This window comes from Myxine glutinosa, chromosome 1 (assembly GCF_964187855.1).
Source record: "Myxine glutinosa chromosome 1, kmMyxGlut1.1, whole genome shotgun sequence".
NCBI lineage: Eukaryota > Metazoa > Chordata > Myxini > Myxiniformes > Myxinidae > Myxine > Myxine glutinosa.
Window position 1 is genome coordinate 366833078 of NC_136261.1, and position 19611 is coordinate 366852688.

Sequence of the window (19611 nt, forward strand, 5' to 3'; positions counted from 1 at the left end):
TTTCAGCGAGGAATATTATACACGGACATATTTTTTTTCAGCGAGGAATATTATACACGGATTCTGAATCGGTGGCAGAGCAGCACGCTGATTCGACGATTCGCGTGCCCTCCCCCCTCCCCCTTCCCCCCCTCTATCCCCCCTCCCTCCCTTTCCCCCCCCTCCCCCTCTCCTCCCCCCCTTTCCCCCCCCTCCCCCTCTCCTCCCCCTCCCCCCTCTTCTCCCTCACGTTTATACACGGAATGCCGGGTACTTCCCCCCCCCTCTCCTCCCCTCCCCCCCATTCCCCTCCCCTCCTCTTCCCTCCCCCTCCTCCCCCTACCCCACCTCCCCTCCCCTTCCCTCCCTCCCCATCCCTCCTCCCCCTCCCCTCCCCCCTCCCCCCTCTCTTCTCTCCCCCCCTCTTCTCCCCTCCCCCCCTCTTACCCTCCTCCCCTCCCCCCCGTTCCCCTCCCCTCCCCTTCCCCCTCCCCCCCTCCCCCGCCCGGCAATGCCGGGTACTTCTGCTAGTGTGTATATATATATATACACAACACACACACACACACACACACACACACACACACACACACACACACACACACACACACACACACACACACACACAGACTTATGTGAAGTTACGAGGGGTGGCAATTTGACATCTCGCCCAAGCGTCATTTTTCCTCGATAGGCCACTGCTCCACTGTACTTGCGATCTGTTTTTAAAATTCCCTCTAGATGATGGACCCAGATTGTGTATATCATATTCCCGTCAGGAAGCGACCGGATACTTTTGCTAGTGTGTATGTATATATATACAGTCATGTGAAAAAGTAAGTATGTTTGACTTTTTACATGTTTACCATGTAAAGTTTTGACTTTTTCAACATATTTCAACATACAGCTATTTGATCTTCATTTCAACAATATTGATCGATAAAGGTGATATAATATAACAAATATCATGAAACATTTACATTTTGTAGTCCATTGTATAATTTAAATGAACATAAATGCAAATTTCGCAAGTGAAAAAACTAAGTACACCCCTACATTTATCACTACTTCAAATACCTAAAATTAGAATCAGGTGCACCAGCTCAGGTGCAAATGATTAGAACATCGTTAGAGAGGATCTTGGAGGAACCTCTTATTTAAACCTCAGACATTTAGTTTGGTTTGCTCTTTGTTGTTGAAGTGTGTGGCGTCACCATGCCTAGATCAGAAGAGCTCTCTGAGGCCTTCAGAAAGAAGGTTATAGATGCCTACGAGTCTGGGAAGGGATTTAAAAAGATCTCCAAACAATTTGAAATCAATCATTCGACTGTCTGGAAGATCATTTACAAGTGGAGAAGATTCCAAACAACTGCCAACTTGTTCAGGCCAGGCCGTCCCAGCAAGTTCAGCCCGAGAGCACACCGCAAGATGCTGAAAGAAGTCTCTAAGAACGCCAGAATGTCATCACGGGACCTACAGGTAGCTCTTGCCACTGTTGATGTCAAAGTGCACGAGTCTACCATGAGAAAGAGGCTGCACAAATTTGATCTACATGGGAGGTGCGCCAGGAGGAAACCTTTGCTGTCCAGAAAGAACATCAGGGCAAGACTAAAGTTTGCCAATGAACACCTCGGCAAAGACCAGCACTTCTGGAACAATGTGCTCTGGACAGATGAGTCAAACGTAGAGCTATTTGGCCACAGTACCAGAAGACGTGTTTGGCGAAAACCAAAGACAGCATTTGACCACAAGAACCTGATACCAACTGTAAAGCATGGTGGTGGAAATATTATGGTTTGGGGCAGCTTTGCTGCATCAGGGCCTGGGCAGCTCACCATCATAGAATCCACTATGAATTCTTCATTGTACCAGCGGGTGCTTGAGGATAATGTGAGGCCATCTGTCGGAAAGTTGAAGCTCAACCGAAGGTGGACCTTGCAACATGAAAATGACCCTAAACATACCAGTAAATCCACCAAGGAATGGCTGAAAAGAAAGAAATGGAGGGTTCTGGAATGGCCAAGTCAAAGCCCGGATCTAAATCCCATCGAGATTTTGTGGGGGGATTTGAAACGAGCTGTGCATGCAAGAAACCCCTCAAACATCACACAGCTGAAAGAATTCTGCATGGAGGAGTGGACAAAAATTTCTCCCAGTCGATGTCAGAGACTGGTAGACAGTTATAAGAAACACCTACTTGAGGTTGTTTCTGCCAAATAGGACCAAAAACGATACAGGCCAAAGATAGGGCCAAAAACGATACATAGCAGGATATCTCAAAAAGTTATGGACGGCTTTGGACGAAACTTGTTGGACATGTTGTGTGTGTGACAAGGAAGAATTGCTTCAATTTTGGTGAAAATTCGAATCCGGATCACATACTTTTTTAAAGTGATTCTTCATCGTTGAGAGATACGGCCAAAAACGATATATAGCAGGATATCTCAAAAAAATATGGACGAATTCGGACGAAACTTGGTAGACTTAGCTCTTTCACGAGCCTCGACTCTCTATACAAAAAAAGAAAAAAGAAAAGAGATTGGATGTGCGACAAAGAAGAATTTTTCAATTTTGGTGAAAATTCGAATCCGGATCAGATACTTTTTAAAAGTGATTCTTCATCATTGAATGATAGGGCCAAAAACGAAATATAGTGATGATAATTCAAAATGTTATGGACGGATTCAGATGAAACTTGGTGGATAGGTCGGGTGTGTGACAAGGAAGAATGATTCAATTTTCGAGAAGATTCGAATCCAGATTCGGATCAGAGAATTTTTACGTGATTTTTTTCATTGAGTGAAAGGGCCAAAAACGATATATAGTTATGATATTTCAAGACGTTATGGACGGATTCAGACGGAAGTTGGTGGATAGGTCGGGTGTGTGACAAGGAAGAAGGATTCCATTTTGATGAAGATTCAAATCCAGATCCGGATCAGAGAATTTTAAAGTAAATCTTCACCATTGAGTGAAAGGGCCAAAAACGATATATAGTGATGATATTTCAAGAGGTTATGGATGGATTCAGACGAAACTTGGTGGATAGATCGGGTGTGTGACAAGGAAGAGTTAAATCGATTTTGGTGAAGATTCGAATCTGGATCCGGATCAGAGAATTTTTAAAGCGATTTTTTTTTACTATTGGGTGATGGGGCCAAAAACGATATATAGTACAACACTGTATTTCAAAAAGTTATGGACGGATTATGACAAAACATGGTGGATAGATCGGGTGTGTGACAAGGAAGAATGATTCAATCTTCGAGAAGATTCGAATCCAGATTCGGATCAGAGAATTTTTCGTGATTTATTTTTCATTAGGTGATCGGGGCAAAAACGATACATAGTGATGATATTTCAAGACGTTATGGACGGATTCAGACGGAGGTTGGTGGATAGGTCGGGTGTGTGACAAGGAAGAAGGATTCCATTTTGGTGAAGATTCAAATTCAGATCCGGATCAAATAATTTTTAAGTAAATCTTTACCATTGAGTGATAGGGCCAAAAACGATATATCGTGATGATATTTCAAGAGGTTATGGATACATTCAGACGAAACTTGGTGGATAGATCGGGTGTGTGACAAGGAAGAGTTAAATTGATTTTGTGAAGATTCGAATCTGGATCCGGATCAGATTATTTTTAAAGTTTTTTTTTTTTTTTACCATTGAGTGATAGGGCCAAAAACGATATATAGTACGATACTGTATTTCACAAAGTTATGGATGGATTATGACAAAACTTGGTGGATAAATCGGGTGTGTGACAAGGAAGAGTTAAATCGATTTTGGTGAAGATTCTAATCTGGATCCGGATCATACAATTTTTAAAGCGATTTTTTTTTTTACTATTGGGTGATGGGGCCAAGAACGATACACGAGTATAGTACGACACTGTATTTCACAAAGTTATAGACGGATTATGACAAAACTTGGTGGATAGATCGGGTGTGTGACAAGGAAGAGTTAAATCGATTTTGGTGAAGATTCGAATATGGATCCGGATCAGATTATTTTTAAAGTTTTTTTTTTTTTTTACCATTGGGTGATGTGGCCAAAAACGATATATTGTACGATACTGTATTTCACAAAGTTATGGACGGATTATGACAAAACTTGGTGGATAGATCGGGTGTGTGACAAGGAAGAATGATTCAATCTTCGAGAAGATTCGAATCCAGATTCGGATCAGAGAATTTTTAAGTGATATATTTTTCATTAGGTGATAGGGGCAAAAACGATACATAGTGATGATATTTCAAGACGTTATGGACGGATTCAGACGGAGGTTGGTGGATAGATCGGGTGTGTGACAAGGAAGAAGGATTCCATTTTGGTGAAGATTCAAATTCAGATCCGGATCAGAGAATTTTTAAGTAAATCTTTAGCATTGAGTGATAGGGCCAAAAACGATATATCGTGATGATATTTCAAGAGGTTATGGATACATTCAGACGAAACTTGGTGGATAGATCGGGTGTGTGACAAGGAAGAGTTAAATCGATTTTGGTGAAGATTCCAATCTGGATCCGGATCAGATTATTTTTAAAGTTTTTTTTTTTTACCATTGAGTGATAGGGCCAAAAACGATAAATAGTACGATACTGTATTTCACAAAGTTATGGACGGATCATGACAAAACTTGGTGGATAAATCGGGTGTGTGACAAGGAAGAGTTAAATCGATTTTGGTGAAGATTCCAATCTGGATCCGGATCATAGAATTTTTAAAGCGATTTTTTTTTTACTATTGGGTGATGGGGCCAAGAACGATATATAGTACGACACTGTATTTCACAAAGTTATAGACGGATTATGACAAAACTTGGTGGATAGATCGGGTGTGTGACAAGGAAGAGTTAAATCGATTTTGGTGAAGATTCGAATATGGATCCGGATCAGATTATTTTTAAAGTTTTTTTTTTTTTTACCATTGGGTGATGTGGCCAAAAACGATATATTGTACGATACTGTATTTCACAAACTTATGGACGGATTATGACAAAACTTGGTGGGTGAGTTGGTTAGGCAACAAGAACAAGCCGATTCGATTTTGGTTCAGGTCCGAATCCAGATCCGGCCGATCAGTGCGATACAAAACAAACTGTTCAGCCTGACGGAGGTATGCACTCTACCGAGTGCCGTTCTAGTTTTGTTAATTTGATTATATGATGTGCCTCTATCCCATACCCGCAGATGGTAGGCTGCCATTGCTGTTGTTGATGAGCTTCCCCCGACTGCTCATGGTGCGAGGAAGTGTTGCCGACTCCGATAAATCCACAGCGATCTCACTCAAGCTCCGCGCCGTTGGAATCTTAGCCTAAAAACACAATATTACAGTTTTACCTTATTGTTCCTAGATGTAGCTTCAAGTGTAAGGTGGGCACAAGACATGACCTTTGAATATGCTGAATATCACCTTACTGCTGTAAAGTTTGCATTTTATTATCAAGATCTTCTCGACAATGAAAGCTTGTGGAAGCTGAACAACGAGACATATTGAGAGTGTCAAAGGTGGTGGAACTTTTTAATGCAAACAGACTGGCTCCGGTAAGTCTGGAAATTGATGTCCAGAGGTTCAAAGCATAGGAGGGAGAAAGAGGGCAGTCGAACGATATGGGTCGACCCATCTCTCGTGGCCAATGAATGTCACACTCAACAAACGTCATGTCAGGTGAGCATCGTGCTTGGAGAGCATAGAGCCTGCCCAATATCAGCCTAGCAAGCATCAGGAAACAGCGTCTGTCAAGACTCCCACCTTGCTCTGCTTACGATCGAGGTAGAACTGATGTTGGCTGATTGCCATGGCCCATATAGCCTTGATCAAAGCAGGGCTGCCATACCAGGCATGGCTTACGATGCCCGCCTGTCCAAAGGTTCGGCGGCTGCTTGCTGCCCTGGAAAAAAAAAATGATGAAGAACTAATCAACAACATAGGGCTAAGGTCATGTATTACGTGTTTTCTTTCACTCATGGGTGGGAATAGCTGTGAGTGCGTCCGCGCGGAGATGTGTGCGTGCCCGTTGATAAAGCCCACACGACTGCCCGATGAATGGAAAAGCTGTTATAAAACTGCGCATTCGAGATTGAAAGGGAAATGGGAGGGCTGGCAGGATAGTCTGGAGGTATGCACACTCACTTATGAGCTGTCTGGCCTGGGTTCAAATCTCGGCTCGGCTATAAACCGTTATCATCATTTACAGGCAGGGCGAAGCATCAACGTGTGCCATTCTTCGGATAAAGGTCTAAACTGGATATCCTGAATGCCAGCATTAGTCGGAACCTGGCTCTCCCCCATCAGGGGGGTAAGCAGGGCAAGCTCCTCTGTGGGCCTAATGTCACATTTTGGGGAAAAAAAAAGACAAACAAAATTGAGAAAGATTGAGGCCTACACTCACCGGCGTGGATCGTGCACTTCAACCGAAAACTTTTTCTCTCTAAAGTACAGGTTCTCCAGTTGCTTCCACTGGAACACCTGTGGGAGAGATCAAAGATTGTGATATATCTGTTTGATCCTTCAATCAAGTCACACTTGCCAACCTAGGCCGAACCATGTTGCTCTAGATGATCTCACGCAACAATAAAGTGATATAGTTAAGTTAAAGTTGATATGGAATGTTAATGAATTCGCAAACTCCTGGGGTTTTACATTTGTCCAGATCTGTTATTCTAAACCTGCAATCAAACATAGAAGGAACATGTTTAATGTAAATTATTCTCGAGCCCACAAACATTTGGAAACTAGTGTTTATAGAACACATCACCCCACGGCCCACATGTTTAAGTATACATTTCAATTTAAATAAAATAATGATTTTAAAGATCATATAAAAATAAACTTGGAAATTTAGTGCCGTTGAATCAGTGTTTATACACCACCTTATTTAACATGTCCAAGTACAGCAAAACTGGAGGTTTTTGGAATCCGTATAATGGGGATTTGTGTTCTACCGTATTCAGTTATATAATTACATTTAAATGAAAAAGAAAAGATTGTAAAGGTCACACAAAAAAATTAATTCTGGAGGTTTACCACCATTGACGCAGTGTCTATTTCACCATTCTATCTAACACATTATATTAGTTATTCGTGCCTGTTGTTTGCATCCTTTATATAACAGGCATTTTAAGGCCATTTTCCCTGCTAAAGTGGGGGTTAGCCTTTTGGGCCCCATGACAATCTTCTCCATTTTGCCCTATTTTCTACATCTCCCCTTGTTAACCCCCTTGCCCGCATTTCTTCTTCCACCACCTTTAGCCAATTCTTTCTCAGTCTTCCCCGTCCTCAACTTCCTTCTACATTCATTTCCATCACTCTTCTCAACCAGTCACTTTCATCCTTCCTCAACATATGACCAAACCATCTCAACCTGTTCCTCTTCACAGCATCCATCACAGGCTCTATTCCCATCATATTTCGCAATTCATCATTTGTCTTCCTCTCTCTCAACGATACTCCGCACATCCACCGAACCATTCGCATTTCCACCCTTTCCAACCTTCGTTGCTGCTCTACGTTCATTGCCCATGCCTCGCTCCCATAAATCATAACACTTCTCACATATGCAGCATACACCTTTCCCTTCAGCTTCAACGACACTCCCCTCCGTGTCAGCACGCCACTCAGTTCCCAAAACTTCTTCCATGCACATCTCACTCTAGCAACCGTTGCCGAGTGTGATCCACCTTCTCCATTCAGCATGTCTCCTAGGTAGCAAAATGTTTTCACACCTTCCAGCTTCACGCCATCTCCAATATCCAACTCAACATTTCCTCAATCTACAGCTCCCTCTGTGCACACCTTACACTTGAATGTAGCTGCCACACTGGTTAATGACCCTCTCAGACCAACGCCGCCACACTGAAACTCGCGCCTGCTGTTTAACACGAAACTGAAAGGGAGGAAGCCCTGATTGTCCTTTATAACGTCGCTAAAACCAGTAAGTTTCCTGTTTTAAATAATTTTCAATTTTGTTTGTCTTAATTTTGTTTGGCTCCTCTCTGCTCGTGTGTGATCGGACGGGACAAATTCAGAGCCAAAGTACTGTAAAACTACAGGTTTGTTTTCTCATTCATGTTCTGATTCTTGTTAAAAATATAACATTCAATTTGAATTAAGTTGTTCCTCGATCATAAGCTAACGTTTGTGGATGGACAGACGGAAGCGAACCTAATACTTAACCCCGCTTTTCCCTTCGCGTATGCGGGGTAACAACAAACACCCATTTCGTTCAGCCATCTTTGTATTAAATCCACGCCCGATCTCCCATTCCCCAAGTTATGGCACAAATGAATTCCCCAGCATCATAAAGAACAGGTGCACGAGTTGACACCTCAAATCGAGAAAGATTCCCACAGTGCACTCCCCCAAAGGGGAAATTGGTGATTATTCACATATATTTGCAAAAGCCTTATAATCGACACCAGTCTTAGACAGTGCTGTTTCAAAATGGATGTCCTCAACAGCCAGATGAAACAATCGGGCCAAAGCTTACAGAAGAAGATATTTTACCAGTTCTTCAATCCGAAGCAGGTCATGATACTAAATTGATATTAAATAAGAAGCAATGGGTTGAGCTATCATACTAAAATATGCAATTTGGCATATGTCTGTCTGTCTGTCTGTCTGATGATTTTTGACCACAATACATTCTGTTGTTACTTATCCAATCTCAACCAAACTTGACAGGATAACTAAGGGTTACATAATGAAGGTTGTAGCACATTCATTTGCCCCCTTCCCCAAGGGGTTTTCTCCCCTGAGCGGGTTTTCCCCACCAATGCCGTCAATGGGGTTGCATGTTGAGGTGTATATCAATGTTAAGTTAGCTTTATCGTGGCGTTTTTCCAAGGCTGCTTCTAATAACAAAACTAACAATAATAGCCGGCGAAGCCGGTGTTGTCAATAAACGCGTACGTATTATGTCGAAAACCAGATCATGCTGTATCCCTTGGCTTGAGAATTCCGAAGCGCAATGGAGGCCGCCATCTTGCGGATGCGGAAGTATGCATAACAAATTGAAAAACGTTCAAAAGGAGTTTCTTTCACCCGTCTTTGTTTGATTCACAATCTTATGCACCTCTAATTGATAATTAAAATACTTTAAGACCAACCTCGGCCCGCACGGGCCTGGTTATCTTCAGCGAAAATCGTCACAAAACACCGGAACCAATGAGATTCGAGCATTTCAAAAATTATTTCAAAAAAGCTTATTACGCATTTCGGAGGGTTGAAAACGGCGTCAAATATTCTAAAATTGACGAAGAATTATTTTTTAGAAATCTCACGGCCGTAGGTGATAGTTTTTCACGGCCGGAAATATCCGAAGTTGAGACCGAATTCACCGAATTAATCAAGAAGGAAATTTTATCAATTTTAATCTCATCCAGAATGCAAATGGTGTCATTTTAGGTCTGAATTTGCGAAATTTTGTGAGCTGACCAAACAGCGATCAGCTTAGGTCAGCCAATCAGCGCCATCGACACGGTTTGATTAACGACAGTCACACATTGCCGTTGAAACGGCGCTATCGTCTGATCTGTCGGCAATGATCTTACTGCAAGCTAACTTCTTCTGGTGGAGGAAGCCGCAGTGCCCGGAGAGAACCAGTCCTGACAGCGACTGAAGTTAGAAGACTACACACATACTGTGAAAACGTATATTAAGCCCAGTTAAAATTTCTTAAAATAGGCCCTAAGCTAGCACATCGTATAGTTACTTCCTTAAGCTTCTTGTGACATTTATTGTATGTAGGTATTGGGGAGGACTGCCTGCTCTTCTCTTTTACCAAGTCTTACCAGGTACGGTACCTACTACACCTACATACTACCAACTACCTAACCCACTGATGCCATCGTGATGGGTAAAATAGTGGCAAGAGGCTTTGGCTTCCCCGGCTCATTGCGGCTTTGCAGTCGGGTACTAGTAGCATAATATTAATGCTATTACAAAACACAATTAATACCAATAATATCCCACCTCCCCAAGGTGTTTTTCCTCCTTGAACAAACGTCGAGTCAACATTTATAAATAGCGTATCATGGCGTTTTCGTGGGAGCAACGCTCAACAGCCTCTACCGGAAGTAAAAATACTATAAACCACAAACACGTATGATTAGCTTTTTAAACCGTCGCTAATGCTGTTTATAACACTAAATGAAGAAATTTGGAGGGATCCTGACACCCGTGAGGTATGTTTTACTTACAGAACTGAGCAAAGATATACGGTAGACAGATATACGGATATACGGTATCTTTGGTACCGTATAAGATATACGGTACCAAAGATATACGGTTGGGCCATGTTATTAACCCAACCCACAAGGGTTGGGTTAATAACATGGCCCTTCCTGCCACTACCGTGGCATTTTTCGTAGCGAACTTTTGAAACTTGCTCCTGCTGTTTAACATGAAACTGAAAGGGAGGAAGACCTGGATGTGCTCATTTACCAAGCAGCTAGCTAGTGCTTGCCAAGCCAGCCATTCCTCAACGGTTTTGAATGGAGTGCTTGCTCGAATGCTTAAACCACTTGGCGATCTCTCCACAAGAAACTTGGTAAATGAACACACACCCAATGTTCTTGAGACCCCACCATAGATCGCCTGTAATCTATATACCCCAAAGAGGAATAACCTTTCTTGCCGCTCCCGTAGTGAGCGGGTGTACTAGTTATATAAAGAAACATTTATCGGCACCCATGAGATGGAGAAAAAGAAAGAAAAAAATCAAAGGATATATTAACAAGAACGATGCCTCGTGCAGTGCACAATATGTGCCAAATCCCTCCCCTCCCCCCAGAAAAAGTTACCATGGAGACATCAAATTGTTCATTTCATCAAGATTAAAAAATGAGGTCGGGCCAATCGGTTGAAAATTGATTATTTTTTCAGATGAAAAATGATGATTTTACAAGTTTGACCTCGAGTTGACCTTTGACCTTTTGACCTCTAAAACGCTCGTTTCCCAATTCAGTGAGGCACTATGCGATTGCTGTTTAATTTTCAAGTTAATAGGATGAAAATTGACAATTTTTCAAACAAAAATTGATGATTTTAGAAGTTTGACCTTGAGTTGACCTTGACCTTTTGACCTCAAAAATTGTTGGTTTCCCAAATCAGTTACCCAATATACAAATGCTGTTCAACTTTCAAGTCAATTGGACAAAATTTTCTTTTTAGAAATTTGACTTCAAATTCAAATTTTTGAATTTTTGAACAAGTTCTCAGTTGAAACTACCTCTACAACTTGGTGAAGTTTCATGACAATCGGTTTAGAATATTGTGACCTGTAGGTGAGTGACAACCAACCAAACATACAGACTGAGTAACAAAATCAACCGACTAATATACGTGAAAAATCTTCGATTTTGCAAGTAAGAAAAAAAACACTAGAAGAAGAGATAGAAAAATAACATTCGTATTTGAATCCTATTTGAATCCAGACACAACTATAAACTGTCATCCCGGTGTTTCGCATGCATGCCCGAGCACAAATGTGAGCCACGTCTCTCGGATGGACGTTAAAACGGAAGTCCTGACTGCTGGCATTAGTTGCTCGACATTAAAGATCTTACGGTGTCCTTCACGAAGAGTAGGCGAGCTATCGCCGGCACCCTGACCAAATTCCTGCCCTAAACTACAGGGGGCACTGCATCAGCAGCACAGCCACGCCCCCCAGTAAACCAGCAATGAGGCCACCTGCTGCACAAGGAATTAAACGAATTAGCATAATGAATAGATGAATCACTCACCTGTATACAAATTCGCAGTGTAAACATCCAGTGTAAACGCCATTTTGGTTAAACAGCTTAGAGAGGTGCAGAAGAGCCTGCAATCAAATTTATCATAGAGTTTCACAGCTTCATGATCATCTCATGGTTATTGCGGCAAAGTTTAACTGAAATGAAACTTCAGTTTGTTTCTAATCACGTGGGAGTCGTTGAGTCAACTCATCTGTTGACTTACAAATATGAAACTCCTTCCTCACAAAGGGAGGGAAGTCAGCCGTGAAACCACATGGGCACAGTTCGACTCCGCGCGAGGAAGCATTCGGACTTTCCGACTTGCAACACAACAATGATGCATCATGTTATGGATGGAAATAGTGGGCAAAGCAAGGACAGGAGTTCTTATATACTGCGCTTATGGCAAAAAAACCTCCAATGATTCCATAGTAACAATTGCAGCTGTGAGTGCCGTTTCATTGTCATCCAAAACGTCATTGCTGACTCCATTGTTTCATTGTTATCTCCATTGTTTGATGCTTCATTGTTATCTCCATTGTTTGAGGCTTCTTTGTTATCCAAAACTTCATTGCTGACTCCGAGGTTTCATTGTTATCTCCATTGTTTGATGCTTCATTGTTATCCAAAATTTTGTTGCTTAATCCATTGTTTCATTGTTATCTCCATTGTTTGATGCTTCATTGTTATCCAAAACTTTGTTGCTTAATCCATTGTTTCATTGTTATCTCCATTGTTTGATGCTTCATTGTTATCCAAAACTTTGTTGCTTAATCCATTGTTTCATTGTTATCTCCATTGTTTGATGCTTCATTGTTATCCAAAACGTTGTTGCTTAATCCATTGTTTCATTGTTATCTCCATTGTTTGATGCTTCATTGTTATCCAAAACTTTGTTGCTTAATCCATTGTTTCATTGTTATCTCCATTGTTTGATGCTTCATTGTTATCCAAAACTTTGTTGCTTAATCCATTGTTTCATTGTTATCTCTGTTGTTTGATGCTTCATTGTTGTCTCCATTGTTTGATGCTACTTTGTTATCCCAAACTTCATTGCTGAATTAATTGTAATCTCCATTGTCTGATGCTTCTTTGTTATCCCAAACTTCATTGCTGAATTCATTGTTGTCTCTCTTGTTTGATGCTTCGTTGTTATCCTTGATCTTTTCTATCCCCATTAATTCACCCTAGATCCACTTTTTTGAAATACCGACTTCTTTTCTGGAAGTCCTAGCAGTGTCCATGTGTTTTATACCCCTCCCCACCCCCCCTTCCCATGTGTCCTCCCCCCAAGTCCTCTCCCTCCCACAGATCTCCCGCTGTCCCTGTTCTCTGCTGTTGTACTTGTGTGCTTCCCTCTCTCTCCCCATCTTGTCTCCCGCTCCCTTTATCTTATGTTTTATGTGTCCGTTTTTTTTTGTGATTAATGTTAGAGCTCTTACACGAGCCTCGATCCTGAATACACAAAAAATATATATCCCAAAGATCATATTAAAATGTGGCCTTGTAATAAGAAGTGGAAAACATGGTGATTAAAAGCAACATAAATAAACGAAGACACTGGTACATCCTCGATCTTACACTTGAACAGTGGTTGAGAATACGAAACACGTCAAGTATTTAGGTAGAATTGGTATGTGAATATTTTCATAATGAGAGAAGCAGAAGCCATGATTCATCCCTGAAAAGTGACACACACAGCCAAACACACAAGAAATAAAGAGCACATGGTATCTCATAGTTGTGTTACGAGTATATCACACCGAGATTAAAATCTTTAACTAAACAACAGGAAGAAAGTGTTGCAAAGGACTGTGCAAGAGGAGTGCAAGTGGCAAACAACAGCATGTCAAGGAATGGCCCTCCACAAATTAAAACAAGATTCAACTGCCATTGTACACACACCAAAGTCATCACAATTGTCTGCTGTATTCCACATGGGAATACGACTGTGGCCTGGACAATTTGAAGAGAAAACATCAAATTTATTGCGAGTTGCTCACTTGCGTGCCAGAACAGGTTCAGAATGAAACTCCCCGGCTTCAAACTTAAAACCGAGGCGGGTTTAAAAGAACCGGGCGAAGGGCACGAGATATACAGTGTGTACGCAGAAGCTTTCATCTGTCCTACTAAAGTACACCGAGCGTTTCAAGCCTTTTGAATGAACTTTGGAAAAGATGACAAATATGGTTTCTTTGGCCAGACAGTCATCAGACGCCCATGAAATAATGCCTCTCGTTCTGCCAACCTCCGCTTTGATAAATGTTCCTACATGCCCAGCACTGGAAAAGCTCTATGACATTAAATATTGCAAAACCAACTGGTCTGGCAATAACCTTTGATGCTCAAGAAAAAAAGAGAATAAATTAAAGCGCAATCATCCGGTAATGATTATACATAAAGTAATTTAGAACTTAAAATTGTTTGGAAAATACATTTCAGTAAAAATCAATTGCATCTGTGGTTAACCAATGACTTACTATTGGCAATGTTACCATCTAGTTACAAATCTTGTACTTGATAAAACAACACCACTGCATGTAAACTTTAACTCATAACCACCTTCAGGATTAAAACAATAATCAGAATAAATAATGCAATTCACTGAAACACACTTATATTTACAATCATAAACTAAGAATTATGCGAATTGAACCAGAGATCACAGCATCATGGACCAAGTGCTCAGAAGGGAACACCACACAGATGATCCCAAAAACCAACGTTCCACTGACAAAAAAAAATAAAAATCTATCCATTCATTAAACAACGCTTTTCTTAATGAATGACGTAATACATCTCCTTTAGATTACTGTACAAAAGGAAGATGCATAAAATATCTCCTCCATCAGTGATTGAAAGGAAGATCCACAAAACATCTAATCTATATAATATCTATATAATAATACCGTAAGGACTCGACTTTGTTATCCCTTTTACGCCGCACCCAGTGACCCGATGCCCACGGCACTAATGCATTTTCCATCTACGAACCGCGCTCTTTGTTTATCACGTACAGCCATACTCGAAAAATCTGAATTCGCCGACTTTGGGACCCAAAAGCATCCGATTATCGGCCGATACGACGCCATCTTACGACACCATCGTATTGGCGTCTGCTGGGCGAAGGCGATGTGAGCCATCCGCTGATTCGACAGTCGAGTGGTGTGATGGGTGGTGTGAACCAAATGGTCTTTTTATTCCCTTGAACATTTTAAATTAGGATATATAAGGAAACGTCTTTATCGTCATTTTAATAAAGTTAAATGGAGTGACGTTGCGATACTCGGGGTGCGTTGCATAAATCCTCGTAACTCAGAGAGGTGTAGCAGGTGGCGAGACGTAAGGAAGCTTTTTTATTCCCTTGAACATTTGAAATTAGGATATATAAGGAAACGTCTTTATCGTCATTTTAATAAAGTTAAATGGAGTGACGTTGCGAGTTAAATGGACTGACGTTGCGATACTTCTTGGGGTGCGTTGCATAAATCCTCGTAACTCAGAGAGGTGTAGCAGGTGGCGAGACGTAAGGAAGCTTAAAGATAACGACCTGAAAACAGACGAACGATATCCCTTCCGTGGATGTTCCACGGGTTTCACGTCTTTATCGTCATTTTAATAAAGTTAAATGGAGTAACGTTGCGATCAGTGAGTTGTACACGAAGAGATAAAAGGATGGCATTGACTTCGAGACGGTACGTGATAGTTGGCTGCGGCTGGCTGATGCCACGTTTTTTTTTCTAAGTGCCATGGATGCTGATGGATATAATAAAGGTATCGGCTGATCTCTCATCGTAATATTACCCGATGGAAATGAACTGTTTCTTTGTTTGTCATTTCCTGTGCAATAATGTCAAATTGATAAGTCAGACATCCTTTTCTATGGACAGCTGCTCTCCTTTTCGATGGCATCGTCTATTGATATGCATGTTCTTCTTTCATATAATTTTACACATTCACAATCAGTATTTCAATTCTTGCAGACATTGGAAAGGAAGTTGACTCACAGGCCAACTCTCTGGCTCAATCACAGGCCGACGCACAGGCGATGTAATTGTGAGTAGCATTTTTGCACAAGTGAAAATTGATCTTTCTTCCTAACTCTTACTCGGACAAGCAAATCCCCTATGCCATCCATAATGGTACACTCTATCCATACACCACATCCTCCCTTCCGTGGATGTTCCACGGGTTTCGGCTAGTTTGAATGATTACAAGAAAGGAAGATCCACAAAGCATCTACTTTGAATGATTGCAAGAAAGAAAGATCCACAAAACATCTACTGTGAATGATTGTAAGAAAGGAAGATCCACAAAACATCTACTGTGAATGATTGTAAGAAAGGAAGATCCACAAAGCATCTACTTTGAATGATTGTAAGAAAGGAAGATCCACAAAGTATCTAATGTGAATGATTGTAAGAAAGGAAGATCCACAAAGCATCTACTTTGAATGATTGTCAGAAAGGAAGATCCACAAAGCATCTACTTTGAATGATTGAAAGAAAGGAAGATCCACAAAGCATTTAATGTGAATGATTGTAAGAAAGGAAGATCCACAAAGCATCTACTTTGAATGATTGTAAGAAAGGAAGATCCACAAAGCATCTAATGTGAATGATTGCAAGAAAGGAAGATCCACAAAGCATCTACTTTGAATGATTGTAAGAAAGGAAGATCCACAAAGCATCTACTTTGAATGATTGTAAGAAAGGAAGATCCACAAAGCATCTAATGTGAATGATTGTAAGAAAGGAAGATCCACAAAGCATCTACTGTGAATGATTGTAAGAAAGGAAGATCGAGAAAGCATCTACTGTGAATGATTGCAAGAAAGGAAGATCCACAAAACATCTACTTTGAATGATTGTAAGAAAGGAAGATCCACAAAACATCTACTGTGAATGATTGCAAGAAAGGAAGATCGAGAGAGCATCTACTGTGAATGATTGTAAGAAAGGAAGATCCACAAAACATCTACTTTGAATGATTGTAAGAAAGGAAGATCCACAAAACATCTACTGTGAATGATTGTAAGAAAGGAAGATCGAGAGAGCATCTACTGTGAATGATTGCAAGAAAGGAAGATCCAGAGAGCATCTACTGTGAATGATTGTAAGAAAGGAAGATCCAGAAAGCATCTACTTTGAATGATTGTAAAGAAAGGAAGATCCAGAAAGCATCTACTGTGAATGATTGTAAGAAAGGAAGATCCACAAAACATCTACTTTGAATGATTGTAAGAAAGGAAGATCCACAAAACATCTACTTTGAATGATTGTAAGAAAGGAAGATCCACAAAACATCTACTGTGAATGATTGCAAGAAAGGAAGATCCAGAGAGCATCTACTGTGAATGATTGTAAGAAAGGAAGATCCAGAAAGCATCTACTTTGAATGATTGTAAGAAAGGAAGATCCACAAAACATCTACTTTGAATGATTGCAAGAAAGGAAGATCCAGAGAGCATCTACTGTGAATGATTGTAAGAAAGGAAGATCCAGAGAGCATCTACTGTGAATGATTGTAAGAAAGGAAGATCCAGAAAGCATCTACTGTGAATGATTGTAAGAAAGGAAGATCCAGAAAGCATCTACTTTGAATGATTGTAAGAAAGGAAGATCCACAAAACATCTACTTTGAATGATTGCAAGAAAGGAAGATCCAGAGAGCATCTACTGTGAATGATTGTAAGAAAGGAAGATCCACAAAACATCTACTGTGAATGATTGCAAGAAAGGAAGATCCAGAGAGCATCTACTGTGAATGATTGTAAGAAAGGAAGATCCAGAAAGCATCTACTTTGAATGATTGTAAGAAAGGAAGATCCACAAAACATCTACTTTGAATGATTGCAAGAAAGGAAGATCCAGAGAGCATCTACTGTGAATGATTGTAAGAAAGGAAGATCCACAAAACATCTACTTTGAATGATTGCAAGAAAGGAAGATCCAGAGAGCATCTACTGTGAATGATTGTAAGAAAGGAAGATCCACAAAACATCTACTTTGAATGATTGCAAGAAAGGAAGATCCACAAAACATCTACTTTGAATGATTGTAAGAAAGGAAGATCCAGAAAGCATCTACTTTGAATGATTGTAAGAAAGGAAGATCCAGAGAGCATCTACTGTGAATGATTGTAAGAAAGGAAGATCCAGAGAGCATCTACTGTGAATGATTGTAAGAAAGGAAGATCCAGAAAGCATCTACTTTGAATGATTGTAAGAAAGGAAGATCCACAAAACATCTACTTTGAATGATTGCAAGAAAGGAAGATCCACAAAACATCTACTGTGAATGATTGTAAGAAAGGAAGATCCACAAAACATCTACTTTGAATGATTGTAAGAAAGGAAGATCCAGAAAGCATCTACTTTGAATGATTGCAAGAAAGGAAGATCCACAAAACATCTACTGTGGATGATTGTAAGAAAGGAAGATCCACAAAACATCTACTTTGAATGATTGTAAGAAAGGAAGATCCACAAAACATCTACTTTGAATGATTGCAAGAAAGGAAGATCCACAAAACATCTACTTTGAATGATTGTAAGAAAGGAAGATCCACAAAACATCTACTTTGAATGATTGTAAGAGAGGAAGATCCACAAAACATCTACTTTGAATGATTGCAAGAAAGGAAGATCCACAAAACATCTACTTTGAATGATTGTAAGAAAGGAAGATCCAGAAAGCATCTACTTTGAATGATTGTAAGAAAGGAAGATCCAGAAAGCATCTACTTTGAATGATTGCAAGAAAGGAAGATCCACAAAACATTTACTTTGAATGATTGCAAGAAAGGAAGATCGAGAAAGCATCTACTGTGAATGATTGTAAGAAAGGAAGATCCACAAAACATCTACTTTGAATGATTGTAAGAAAGGAAGATCCACAAAACATCTACTTTGAATGATTGCAAGAAAGGAAGATCCAGAGAGCATCTACTGTGAATGATTGTAAGAAAGGAAGATCCACAAAACATCTACTTTGAATGATTGTAAGAAAGGAAGATCCACAAAGCATCTACTTTGAATGATTGCAAGAAAGGAAGATCGAGAAACATCTACTTTGAATGATTGTAAGAAAGGAAGATCCACAAAACATCTACTTTGAATGATTGTAAGAAAGGAAGATCCAAAAAACATCTACTTTGAATGATTGTAAGAAAGGAAGATCCACAAAACATCTACTTTGAATGATTGTAAGAGAGGAAGATCCACAAAACATCTACTTTGAATGATTGTAAGAAAGGAAGATCCACAAAACATCTACTTTGAATGATTGTAAGAAAGGAAGATCCACAAAACATCTACTGTGAATGATTGCAAGAAAGGAAGATCCACAAAACATCTACTGTGAATGATTGTAAGAAAGGAAGATCCACAAAACATCTACTTTGAATGATTGTAAGAAAGGAAGATCCACAAAGCATCTACTGTGAATGATTGCAAGAAAGGAAGATCCACAAAACATCTACTGTGAATGATTGCAAGAAAGGAAGATCCACAAAACATCTACTGTGAATGACTGTAAGAAAGGAAGATCCACAAAACATCTACTGTGAATGATTGCAAGAAAGGAAGATCCACAAAACATCTACTGTGAATGACTGTAAGAAAGGAAGATCCACAAAACATCTACTTTGAATGATTGTAAGAAAGGAAGATCCACAAAACATCTACTGTGAATGATTGCAAGAAAGGAAGATCCACAAAACATCTACTTTGAATGATTGTAAGAAAGGAAGATCCACAAAACATCTACTTTGAATGATTGTAAGAGAGGAAGATCCACAAAACATCTACTTTGAATGATTGCAAGAAAGGAAGATCCACAAAACATCTACTTTGAATGATTGCAAGAAAGGAAGATCCACAAAACAT

General features: G+C 40.2%; 1 protein-coding gene across 2 annotated transcripts in view; it reads right to left on the reverse strand.

Annotated features, from left to right (window-relative positions):
* The window catches only part of LOC137414822 (FERM domain-containing protein 4A), a 300724-nt gene that overhangs the window by 24991 nt on the left and 256122 nt on the right, over nt 1–19611 (reverse strand). For both annotated transcript variants that reach the window (XM_068100360.2, XM_068100351.2), the window contains 3 exons: nt 6380–6456; nt 5740–5878; nt 5172–5301 (listed from right to left, as the gene is read on the reverse strand). In XM_068100360.2, the coding sequence (XP_067956461.2) occupies nt 5172–5301; nt 5740–5878; nt 6380–6456 (346 nt within the window). The remainder of the gene's footprint in view (nt 1–5171; nt 5302–5739; nt 5879–6379; nt 6457–19611) is intronic.